Source organism: Onychomys torridus, chromosome 5, assembly GCF_903995425.1.
Source record: "Onychomys torridus chromosome 5, mOncTor1.1, whole genome shotgun sequence".
Classification (NCBI taxonomy): domain Eukaryota; kingdom Metazoa; phylum Chordata; class Mammalia; order Rodentia; family Cricetidae; genus Onychomys; species Onychomys torridus.
In genome coordinates, this window is record NC_050447.1 from 33,361,655 (window position 1) to 33,375,073 (window position 13,419).

Here is a 13,419-nt window from a genome sequence, read left to right on the forward strand (position 1 = left end):
TTCCAGAGGTCCTGAGTTCAATTCCCAGCACCGATATGGCGGCTCACAACCATCTGTAGTGAGATCTGGCTCCCTCTTCTGGCCTGCAGGGACACATGCAAACAGAACACTGTATACATAATAAATAAATAAATCTTAAAAAAAAATATATTCCTTATTAGTACTGTTCACTAGGCCTCTCACAGAAATAGGCTCTGTGTAGCTCTTTGGGAGCTCCCGCCCCCACAGTGGCCACAGCAGAGAAGATATTTTTGGCAACCCTGCCAGCTTTACTTCCTACACCTATCCCTACACCACCCTGACCCTCAAGAAGTCTACAGAACACTTATCATCAACACATACGCGGGTGTCGGGCCTGAACTCTCAGGATGACAAGCCTTAGTGCTATACCAAGAGCATTTATACTTAGAGCACATGTAGACAGCACCCTATGTCATCACTGCAACTTAGGGTGCCCTTCAGTCTCCCGCTCTTCTCCAAATAACTGAAGCTTCAACAGCTGCAGGCAGGATGAAAGAAGAGCTAGCTCACTGTCACGTCTGGGCAGGGGACAGAGTGCCCAGGGCAGGGTGGCCAGGCCTTTGCATAGTGGCCCTGCAGGAGAGAAAGGAGTCCCAGCTGCTGTTACCTTGCTTCTGGAGGGTCTCCAATGCTCCCCCAATTTAAGACGTCTGGATGAGGAACAGGAAAATCACAATACTAGAAGTAATTGCCATTTGGCTGTTAAACACATGTGGCGGGCCAGTGAGGTATAATTAGGTTCTTAGAGACAAAACCCCACTGATGGTTGCAGTTCTAACCACCTAGAAGCCTCCTATTACAGTAACACACTGTTGGGCTTGTGATAGACACTAACGAGTGAAGTGAGCTTGGAGAAGGGTGAGGAGAAAACCCCATTTTCAGCATGCCCAGCAGAAGAGATCTTAGACTTGGAACCCAGGAGTCTTAGCATGGAAATCAAAAGTATTCAGATGTGATTAGGTTCCTGCAGGCTAGCCATGCAAATTCCAACTTTCGCTAGACTTGGGTTGTCTTGAAATACATGCTTAAGTTTTTCCAGCTCTCCTGCCAGGCCGTCAAGAGACGTTACTGAATGAAAACTGCCACTTGCCTCCTGGCAGCAGGAGACAGAGTCTCTGGGTACTTTTCTGTTTTCTTTTTCTTTTGTTTTGGGATTTTTGTTTTTTACCTCAGGTTTTCTGGAGGGTAAATATGTTTTAAGCTATAAGCCTCTTTCTAGCTATAGATCCCTTAACAAGGCCCCAGCCCTCTTCAGAACACTTCTTTGTTCCTTAGTAACACACCATAGAAAGTGAGGTTCACAGGCTGGGCTCAGGACACCGGCATCTTCCTATCCCTACTGAGAGGCCCTGGGAGTAAATGATTCATATAGCAGGGTGGAGAGGGAAGCCCAAGAAGGACATCACTTTCATGTCTTATATTGAATAAAATCCAGGGAGATATACATACACACACACAAAGTTTTATTTATTATGATTGTGTGTTCGCACATGTATTCATATTGTGTGCATGTGGGTGCATGTTGGCCAGAGGACAGCTCTGTGGAGCTGGCTCTCTCATTTCACCTTTATGTGGGTTCCAGAGATCAAATTCAGGTTGCCAAGCCTGCATGGTTGTAAGCACCTTTACCCACTAAGCTATCTCAATGGCTCCCACTTTCTTTCATTTAAAAAGAAAATATTATTTTATTTCATGTGCATTGATATTTTGACTGCCATGTATGTCTGTGTGAGTGTGTTGGGTCCCCTAGAACTGTAGTTACCAGTGTGAGCTGCCATGTGAGTGCTGGGAATTGAATCCGGGTCCTTGGAAGAGCAGCCAGTGCTCTTAACCACTGAGCCATCTCTAGCCCCTCCACTTTCTTTTTTTAATTAAAAGGTTTTATGGGACTGGAGAGATGTCTCAGTGGTTAAGAGCACTTGCTTCTCTTGCAGAGGATCTGAGTTCAGTTCCCAGCACCTACCTGGTGGCTCACAACCATGCATGTATGTGGTGCTCATACATATACACAGATAAACACACCCATGAAATAAAAGTAAATTTTAAAAAATAATTTATTTTTATTTTATGTTCATTGATGTTTTATCTGCATGTATATCTGTGTGAGGGTATCAGGAGTCCTGGAACTGGAGTTACAGACAGGTGTGAGCTGCCATGTAGGTGCTGGGAATTGAACCCAGGTCCTCTGGAAGAGCAATAATTGTTCTCAACTGCTGAGTCATCTCTCTCCAGCCCTTGTTTTGAATTTTTTTCTTCCTTTTTTGAGACAAGGCCTCTCTATGTAGTCCTGGCTGTCATGGAACTCACTATGTAGACCAGGCTGGCCACAGATATCTATCTGCCAGTCTCTGCCTTCTGAACACTGAGATTACAGGTGTGCGCCACCACACCTGGCCCAGATGCTAGAAACAAGCTTGAAAACCAACTCTCACTCCTGCCTACAGCCAATCTCCATTTCTTCCCGGTCACAGGTCCATTGCTAGCTCTCTGGCCACCAGCAAAGTGGATCACATGTGTGGAAATTAAACGTCTTACTTACCCAGGATGCTAGGTTCTAGGTCAAGCCCCGGGGTAACACAATATCAGTCACGGACTTAACTTGAAAGATTATACTTTAGGGGTTCATATGACCATACGGTAAAAGTATAGACCACAGAGCAGGGATCTGGTCTGGCCTGGGCTCAGGGAAGCTTCCTAAGGAACTGGAGTTCTTGAATTAAATTACCTGGGTCAGTCTGCTTGGAGAGTGATCTTTTGTTATCATAACAGACCATGAGAAAAGAATTCATAAACTTACTGTGTATGTGTAAAATACATATAGACATACATATATAATTTTAATTAATTTTATAAACTTTATTACTTCACAGCAACAACAAAACCCTTTTAAATAACACACCCAGATGGGTGTTGGTGGCGCACGCCTGTAATCCCAGCACTCGGGAGGCAGAGGCAGGCGGATCTCTGTGAGTTCAAGGCCAGCTTGGTCTACAGAGCCAGTCCAGGAAAGGCGCAAAGCTACAGAGAAACCCTGTCTCGAAAACAAACAAACAAAAAATTACACACCCAAATCAAGCAGACCTGAAGTCTGTATCTCAGTGAATTTCTATAGAATTATAATGGCCGTTCTGAAGCTGTGGGGCTTCACACTGGATCTTTCACTTTCACTATGGAATATATTTGTATGTACTTATCCGTCACCAAATATGAAAACTCCTTGGAGAATTAGAAATAGGAAACAAGTCACTCTTTGTCTTCTTTCATAACTCAGCCTGGGGAGCAGGCTGGATGGGGACCTGAGTGGATTCCCAGCACCCATGTAAAACCAGGCCCTGTAGCATGTGCAATAACCCCAGGGCTTAGCATGCAGGGAGTGGACACAGACAGAGGTACCCCAGAGCTTAGGACGCAGGGAGTGGACACAGATGAGGTACCCCAGGGACTTACTGGCTGGCCAGCCTAGTTGAAATGGTGAACTCCTGGTTTAGTGTCTCAAAAAATAAGGTAGATAGGGCTTGAGAGCCCTAAGTTCAATTCCCAGCACCCATGTGGGCCACTCATAACTGCCTGTAACTCCAGCTCCAGGAGGATCTGATGGGCTTCCTCCCTGGGTACCTGCATTCACATGCCCCTCTCCCCTGCCCCCATCCTGTAAATTAAAAATAAAATTACCCAATATCAATTTCTAGTCTCTATATGTGGCATGAAGGGACATGCATTTCCATACACAGTGTGTAACATGGATACTACAAACACAAAATCAAAACAAAAAGTACTCTAATGAAGGAAAAGCAATTTTGCCTATAGCCCAAGACTTAGAAAATCTCCAAGTAACATTCCTGGGCCTCAATTGCATTTTCTTCTTCTTCTTCTTCTTCTTCTTCTTCTTCTTCTTCTCCTCCTCCTCCTCCTTCTTCTTCTCCTTCCTTCCCTCCCCCTCCTCCTCCTCCTCTTCTTTTTGTTTGTTTGTTTGTTTGTGGTACTGGGTATCGAACCCAAAGCCTCATGCACATTAGCTCTACCTGAGCTATACCTCCAAGTCCCAGTGGGCCTCAGATTCAGGGGAAAGCTTTGAGGAGTCAGTCTCTTCTTCCACCATGTGGGTTCTAGGGATCAAACTCAGGCTGTCAGCTTTGGCAGTAAATGCCTTTAACCACCAAGCTGTCTCTCACTGGCCCTCTTCCTCTCCTTTTCCTTTTTGGTTTGCAGGTTTTGTTTTCTCAAAACAGGGTTTCTCTGTGTAACAGCTCTGGCTGTCCTGGATCTCACTCTGTGGACCAGGCTGGCCTCGAGCTCACAGAGATCCACCTGCCTCTGCCTCCCGAGTGCTGGGATTAAAGGCGTACGCCACCACTGCCTGGCTTTCCTTTTCTTTTTTAAACAGTTTTTCGTGTACCCCACGCTGCCCCTGAACTCATTATGGAGTCAAAAATGATTTTGATCTTCTTGTCTTCCTGCCCCACCTCCCAAACACTGGGATTACAGGTATATACACACCATCACACTTAGTCTTCTATGGCTCTGGAGACTGAACCCTGGTTTTCATACACACTAAGCAAACACTACCAACTGAACCACATCCTTTAACTGACAACAAAGACATCACTATGGGCCTGTGACCCTTCATCCACAGTGTGCATCAGAACCACCAAGGAAGCTGGCCCAGCCAGTGTGGGGTCCATCCGGAGACAGCACGTTTGAGGTGCTTGACAAACGACAGTTCTACCTTCTGTTTGTTTGTTTGTTTGTTTGTTTTGTCTTCCCCAGACAGTTCTACTCTTACAACTGTCCCAGGTGACATGCTTCTTTGGTGGGCTGTGCAGGGACTCCTGCGGTGTGGGGGAGCTGGAGGGTTCTGGTGGAACTCCACTAAGAAAGAGAGAGCACACGACAGGTGCTGACCACACACTGCTCAGGGCACCTGCAGGCCTCACTGGTTCTAACTGGCACGAGAAGTCTGAGAAGACGTCCGTCTGTGTCACATGTGTCACAGTATCTGCAAGTCTGTGTCAGAGTCATGTGCCTCACAGTACTGTTTTTCACCCTCTGTACCTCTTACGCGCTTACCATATTATAATACAACCCAAGAAATAGGCTTAGTTAAAGGGAGGCTTCAAGTAAGTGTGAAAACTTCTTACATGCTTCAGGTCTGAAGGAGCTGAGCTAAAATTAGACTATTCTAACAGCTACTGACTAAGAGACCATTGTGTCTTCTTCCACCTCGAAAAAGACTGCATTTATAAAGCTTGGAACCTAATTAAAAACAAAAGAAAGGCTGGGCGGTGGTGGCGCACACCTTTAATCCCAGCACTTGGGAGGCAGAGCCGGGTGGATCTCTGTGAGTTCGAGGCCAGCCTGGTCTACAGAGCGAGATCCAGGACAGGTATCAAAGCTACACAGAGAAACACTGTCTCAAAACAAAACAAAAACCCCAAAACAAAGGCACACAAAAAGAGCAGGAAAGACCGACCAATAATAGAAAGTAAAGCCAAGAGCAGCACTCAGATATGAGGCAGGATTTGAGTTGGGGGCCAGCCTGGGCTACCTAGGTAAAATCTTGTCTCAAGATATGTATGATGGAGAGAAACATCTGTCTATAGTTCACAGGCAAGAGGAACTCACTAAGAATTGAAGATCAGATGACCGGACCACACCCAGCTGGGGTCAGAGGCCCCAAGCCCAGTTTCCCAAGAGAGTGGAAATGTGAACAAGAGGTCCTGTGGTTGGTGTCAGGAAAGCCAGGGCTGACAGAGAGCCTTCCTGCTGTCTGGCAACATGAGATTGCAGCTTGCCAGGAAGGGTGGTGCTCATACAGACAAGGGCTGACAAAGCATGGGAAATGGCAGCCTTCAAGACAGCCTCCTCTCCTTCCTGTGGTGCAGTGCACTACAGAACAAACACATCAATCACAACGGATGTCGCAGGGTCTGGGGAATGCTGACTTCCCAGACGCAGACCCGAGAGACAAGAAATCCAACTGTCTCCTTGATGGGCTGAGTTTCTGCTCAGAGGGTTCCTAGTGAATGAGGGTGGAGAAGGGCAGTGAGCTGTGGAGGACTGCCCAGAAGAAAAGATAATCTGCCTGCTGTGGCCTGAAGGTGCATACCTAGAGCCTTCACGGATATCTGTCGGGTGAGTGGAGGTGGGATGTTGATGCACACCAGGTCTACATCTTGATGCAGCAAGACGTCATCAGTCCGGCTGGTGTAGAAGGTGATATTCATCTCCTCGGCCAGCTGCTTTGCTTCCTCCTCGGTCTCTCCCCACAGGGCCTCCACGGTGAACCCCTCTGCCCTCAGCAGCGGGACTAGGACCCGGGCTGAGCTGCCAGTCCCAAACACGCCCACTCCTGGCAGCAACTTCATCCTGGCCTCTGTTCAACAACTCATCTCCTTACAAGGGTCTCCAGAATGGAGCTGACCTTCCCATAGTCCTGATCAAACATGGCTCCTAAAACAGTAAGAAACAAACCGGTTAGTGGTGGAGATCACTCAGTGGAACCTACGTTCTTGGGTAATTTGGAAGCAACAAGTTCTCTGCTCCCAAAGCAAAAATGAAGTATTTTTACAAAATAAAAAGCTGAAGGATCTTGTTCCTGAAACACTGAAAGAGACCACACAGTCACCTGTTAGACACAGAGAAAAGAAAACAAGTCAACAAAAGAAAAGTGGGGGTGGATCTTTATTCTGCTAAAGTTTCTATATAATGCTGGGCAAGTAATTTAGCCTTCAAGGCTTCAACCACCAAAGGGGAACAAAAAGGATTGATCTTAAACTTAAACTTCCTTCTTTTAAAAAGTAGTGTGTGTGTGTGTGTGTGTTTGTACCTGAGTATGTATGTGTGTGTGTGTGTATATATATACATATGTCTGTGCATTACCCATGTGCAGGAAACCATGGAGGCCAGAAGAGGGCACTGGATCCCCTGGTATTGGAGTCACAGGCAACATGAGCGTCCATGTGGATGCTGGGAAGGGAACCCAGGTCCTGGGCAAGAGCAGCAGTGCTCCTAACTGCCCAGCCACTTATGCAGCCCTAAAGTCCTTTCTTGCTGTAAACATTCAGCGGTTCGCGGTATGACAATGGGAAAAGGAGGAAATAAAAGCAGCGCACAAGGAAGACAAGCAATAGGGTGGAAGCTGGTGAGGCTTAATGGTAGAGTGCTTGCCACGCATCTGTGAGGTCAAGGGTTCGAGTCCCCAAACCAAAAAAAATAAAAGAAATTGTCCTCTTTTCCTTCTTTTTGTTTTGTAATCAGATATTCACCAGGAAGGACTTGGAAGTCTCAGGAAGCAGTACTGTGCATGTGAGGCCAGCCTGACCTATATAACAAGAGTCTGTCTCAAAAAAGAGTGAAAAAAAAAAAAAAGATAGAAAAAGAAAGCCAAGCATGATGATACACTCCTTTAATCCCAGCACTTAGGAGGCAGAGGTAGGTGGATCTCTGTGAGTTTGGGTCCAGCTTGGTCTACATACTGAGTTCCAAGACAGCCAGGGCTATATAAAGACTCTGTCTCAAAAAAAACAAAAAACCCCAAACAAAAAGACCGAAAAACAAGGGTAGCTAATAAAAATGTCAGGTTAGATAAGGTAACACTGGACACAGGGCACAGGTTACTAAAACCATAAGGCACAGGGGCCTTGGCCACCTGAGCTCATTTACCACACACTCACTGTAATGGGGAGGGAAGTGCTGGGTCCACGAGGTAGCCCTGCAGCAGCATCCTGTACTGCTGACAGGACGTCTGTGCCTCTGTGAGCCTGAAATGAGAATGGCTTAGGAGTTGGTAACTGCAGAGCCTTCAGTGTTGGTTTGGCGTGTGGATTAGGATATTTGTTTGTTTACTCAGCATCTTGTGTATCCAAGGGTGGCCTCAACCTATGAACCACACCCGGTTTTAGGTGCTAGGGAATGAACCCAGGGCTTCACGTGTGCCAGACAAAGCTTTCTACCAACTGAAGTAGATTCTCAGCCTGGTTTGTGCTATCTTTTGTGCCCACTGTGGATGTGGAGCCTGGCTGGCCCCTGTGCACTATCGTTGGGATTTTGTCTTACCCTATTTATTTACTCACTATGAAGGCCTGTGTGTCTGGAACTAAACACATAGACCAGCCTGGCCTCAAATGAACAGAGATACACCTGTTTTTGCCTTTCGTGTTGGGACTAAAGGTCAAAGCCACTATGCCTGGCTCTGCAGACCATTAATTATTAAAGCCAGGGATATCCTCTCTAAAGTTATGTGCAGGGCAACACATTTCCTCCCGTTTCATGCTGCATGCCTAACTATTCTAGTCATATATGGTGTATAGAAAAATAAATAATATATGCATACATTTTGTCTATTTATTTATGGTATATATATAAATAAATAATATACACACATTACATATCTTTCTTTCTTTATTTAGTTAGTTATTTTTTGAAACAGAGTTTTTCAGTGTAGCCCTGGCTATCCTGGAACTCAATTTATAGACCAGGTTGTCACTGAACTCAGAGACCTATTGGCTCTGCCTCCCAAGTACTAGGACTAAAAGACCACCACTGCCCAGGGATATTCTGAAGCACTGATGGCGGAAAAATAACAAAATGGAGTTGTTGGTTTTTTTTTGTTTTTTTTGTTTTTTTTTTTTTAAATAACCTGTTTTACTACCACTGACCTCTGAGGAAACTAAATGGCATGAAACTAAGCAAGCTGGGTGACTCTGGGTGTTGACTTCCTGCTCAAGCAGGAGCAGCTAGTTTGCCTGGTTTATTTCCCTGACTACTCTTTCTCATCCCAAATTTCTTACTCTTTGAAAAATCTTGGCATATGCCTTTCACATGCTCCTGAAGATCTAAACAAATCCAGCCTCATCAAGCTCATGTGAATTCCAATCACCACATCTGTCAGGAATGCCCAGGACAAGTATTAGGAAGGCGGTACAGGGGTTAGAAGCAGGTTTGCAAATCCTGACTGCCACTTACAGCTGGGTGGCCTTCACCTGGGTGGCCGAGTGAGTTGGTCACTTTCTTTCTCTCAACCCCCTTTCTCTCCTCCCTCCCTCCATTTTTTGTTGTTGTTGTTGTTGTTTGTTTGTTTGTTTGTTTTTTTGAGACAATGTTTCACACTATAGCCTAGAACTCACTATGTAACTCGGGCTGACCTCATACTCACAGCAAAGTGCCTGTCTCAGCTCCCCAGATCTGTGATTACAGGTGTGCACCATCATATGTAGCCAGCTCAGCTTTTAAAAAGACTATGTATCTTTGGACTTACATTCTCTGTATGTGTAGAGGAGGGTTATGACATGAACAAAGTATAATGTATGTATGTTTGAAAATGCTGTAACTGACCCCATTATTTTATATGCTAACTAAACATTTTTAAAAAGAGAAAAAAAAGATTTGTTGTCGAGTATGTATAGAGAGAAGCCTTCCACCAATGACTTGTCAGTAAGAAAGAAAGAAGCTCTGAAATACAGGGAGCTATGCTGAGATTCATTGTTTTATGTTTGCTGGCTTTTAAAGGAAAGGGCTTATTCTGGCTTACGGTTCTAGGGGATGGTCCATCATGGCATAAGGTAACAGCTGCAGGAGGTAGCTGGTCACATGGAGATCACAGTCAGGAAGCAGAGAGCAGTGAAATCATTTTTTTAAAAGTAGGATCTCATATATTTCAGGGTAGCCTCTAACTCATCATGTAGCTGAAGGTGACCTTGAACTCCTGCTACTTATACCTACCAAGTGCTCTACTACAGCTAGCTCAAAGTTGCATGCTTTTCTGAATTTAAAATATTTATTATTATTATATGTGTTTGAGTGTAGACAAGCACATAGCAAGGCATACATGTAGAGGTCAGAGAATAACTTTTGGGAGTTATTTCTCTCCACCATGGGTTCTGGGGACCAAACTTAGGTCTTCATGCTAGTGTACCGAGTGCCTATGCCCACTGAGTCATCTCACTGGACAAAATTGCATTTTCAAATAACCAATTCAAATAGTGATATCTAATATTCAGAAGCAAATAAACAAATAATAAGTAAATAAATAGTGAGGACTATGGAGCTTGCAATATAAGAATATAAGCATGAAGACATGAATTCAAATCCCCAATACCTATGTAAAAAGCCGGGCAGCTTTGTGAGCCTACAACTCCAGCATTTGGAACACAGAGACAGGTGGTTCCCAGGAGCTTGCTGGCCAGCCAGTCTAGCCAAAATGGCGAGCTTCTGGTTCAGTGACAGGCCCCGTCTCAACGGAATAAGGTGCAGAGTAATAGAGGGGCCACCTGGCATCTTTATCTGGCCTCCCCAGCCACATGCTCAGATGTGGGCACCACACCCTCTACACACAAATCAAACAATCAGCTATGCAGGAATACAAAGGTAACCCTGAGCTAATTGCATGGGTACAGACCATCAGGTAGCATGAGCCTGTCTTTAAGTCTATACAATCTTGTCTTAAGGGGGAGAAAACAGAAGCCCAGAGAGACTTTTCCAACACCCCACAGCTGGCTGTGAGCAGCACACCTGCCACACACTGTGAAAACCTCCACAGGTTACTTGGCTCTCCTGAGACTCTGAAAGTTACTGTGGAACACGTGTACTCTTAGAGCACACTCTTGTCCTTAGTGATGAGTGTGAGCCAGAAAAGTTCCTTCTGTCACCAACCCTACTGCTCGCCTCAGATCTGTCACTCAGCCAACACAATCTGTTTATGCACCACATCTTTTTTTTTTTAATTTATTATGTACACAGAAGAGGGCGCCAGATCTCGTTACAGATGGTTGTGAGCCATCATGTGGGTGCTGGGATTGAACTCAGGACCTCTGGAAGAGCAGCTGGTGTTCTTAACCTCTGAGCCATCTCTCCAGCCCCTATGTATCACATCTTTATGGGGTTTAATGGGGCTCTGGGGTATGAAAACCCTGAGTTCAGGAATGACAAGTCAGAAGGTCAACAGGAGTCGGAGCTGGCAGCATCAACTAACAGACTAAGGGTAGACTGGCAGATGGTTTGCTCAGTCCTCCTGCTCTGCCATGCTGCCTCGGATTCAGAAGGCCAATCTCTAAGGAGCAAGACTCCAGGTCTTCTGGCTTCTATCTGAGTCCCTAGAAAAAATCTGAGAGCAGGAAGGTCAAGGCACTTATCCTGTGATCTCTTTTCAGACATGGTTCTAGCAGGATCTATGTTCTTTGACTGAGGTCACAAGTCCTATGGGTGACTACTGAGGATCCTGTTCTTGATCATAGCTTTGGCTGGGTTCCAGGCACACCCACTTTTCCTCCATTGTATCTGGAATGGGAGCATGACCAGGTACTGTCAGACCTTGACAGTCTCTTGGTGCTCTACCATCCATTATAGGGCCACTTTGGCTGTTCATGCAGTTGTAAATAATCCCTTCATTCAAAGTTTCTTATTAACCTCTGATTGTACTGGTTGTTTCCTGTAAGCAGCTAAGTACCACTGATTTCTTTTTTAAAGCTGGCACAAAGATGAAGGCGGAAGAGATTTAGGAGACACTTGATAAAAAGGAACAGTTACAATACCAAAAGACAAGAAAGGCCAGGAAGGCGGCTCAGTCAGTACAGTGCTTGCCACAAAAGCAGAAGGACCTGGGACTGGATCCCTAGTATTCCACAGAAAGCCAGGGGATGCCCAGGAATCAAGAAAGAAAGATCCCTGGGGCTTCCTGGTTAGCTAGTCCAGCTGAATCAGAAAGCTCGGGGTTCAGTGACAGGCTCTTTCCTCAGAAATGAAGGTAGAAGGCTTGGAGATGGCACAGTGGTTACAGCACTTGTTACACAAGCAGGAATTCAGATCTACTGAACTGATGTAAATCTGGAGGGGCATGGCTATCCACCTGTAATCTGGGCTTGGAAGATGGAGACAGGATCTCCAGAGCAAGCTAGCTAGCTAGACTCGACATATCTGTGAGCTCTGCCTTTGACTGAGACCCTGACTCAAAGTATAAGATGAAGAGAAATGGAAATAACCACAAGCTCACACACCCACACACACACATGTGGAGAAAGAAGAAAAAGCAAAAGGTGGACGGGCTGGTGAGATGGCTTAACAGGCTCTTGCCACTAAGTTTGAAGACCTGAGTTTGATCCCTGGAACTAACACAGTAGAAGGAGAAACCAATTCCCACAATTTGTCCTTAACCTGCTCACTTGAGTCACAGCATCTGCATACCCATAAGTAAGTATATGCACATGTGTTGTCTTAGTTAAGATCACTACTGCTACAATGAAACACCAAGACCAAAGCAACTTGAAGAGAAAAAGATTGATTTTTTTTTTAAGGTTTAGGCTTTTTTAAATTTTTATTTTATAATTTAATTTAATTTTACATATCAGTCATGGATTCCCCTGTCCTCCCCCCTCCCACCCCCACCTTCCCCACAGTTCCATATAACAGTTCATTATCAAAAGCAGTGAGGGCAGGAACTCAAGCTGGGCAGGAACCTGGAGGCAGGACCTGATGCAGAAGCCATGGAGGAGTGCAGCTTAGTAGCTGGCTCCTCATGACTTACTCAGCTTGTTTTCATTTTGAACCCAGGACCACCAGCACAGGGATGGCACCACCCACAATGAGCTGGGCCCTCCCCATCAATCACTAATGCCCTACAGGCTTGCCTACAGCCCAATCTAATTGAGGTATTTTCTTAATTGAGGTTGCCTCCTCTCAGATAATTTTAGCTTGTGTCAAGTTGACAGAAAAACTATCTAGTCACGTGTGCACACACACAACTAAATGTTTAAAATACAGGGCTGGAGAGATGGCTCAGAGGTTAAGAGCACTGACTGCTCTTCCAGAGGTCCTGAGTTCAATTCCCAGCACCTACATGGTGGCTCACAACCATCTGTAATGAGATCTGGCACCCTCTTCTGTGTACATAATAAATAAATAAAATCTTTTTTAAAAATGCATATATATATATATATATATATATATATATATATATGCAATAGTAACACACACCTTTAATCCCAGCACTCAGGAGACAGAGGCAATCGGATCTTTTTCAAGGCAAGTTCCAGGACAGCCAAAGCTACACAGATACACAGAGCAACCCTGTCTTCAAAAATAAAAACACAAAACAAAAAGTTTAAAAGAAATATAGGGGTTGGGGATTTAGCTCAGTGGTAGAGTGCTTGCCTGGCAAGTGCAAGGCCCTGGGTTCGATCCTCAGCTCAAAAAAAAAAAAAAAGAAATACACCACACACACACACACACACACACACAGACACACACACACACAAACACACGTGTGTGTGTTTGTGTGTGTGGTGTGTGGAGATGGCTCAACAGTTAAAAATACTGGTTGCTCAGCCAATGAACCCAGGTTCAATTCCCAGCACCCAAATGGTGACTCATAACTGTAACTCCAGTTCCAGAGGACATGACACCCTC

At 45.1% G+C, this 13,419-nt stretch overlaps 1 protein-coding gene across 3 annotated transcripts in view; it reads right to left on the bottom strand.

Annotated features, from left to right (window-relative positions):
* Gfod2 (glucose-fructose oxidoreductase domain containing 2) overlaps positions 1 to 13,419 on the bottom strand; it is a 42,540-nt gene that overhangs the window by 5,956 nt on the left and 23,165 nt on the right. For 2 of the 3 annotated variants that reach the window (XM_036187672.1, XM_036187673.1), the window contains exon 2: positions 6,128 to 6,471. The exons of the other annotated variant lie outside the window; for it this stretch is intronic. In XM_036187672.1, the coding sequence (XP_036043565.1) occupies positions 6,128 to 6,386 (259 nt within the window). In that variant the 5' untranslated portion in view covers positions 6,387 to 6,471. The remainder of the gene's footprint in view (positions 1 to 6,127; positions 6,472 to 13,419) is intronic. 3 annotated transcript variants of the gene reach the window in all.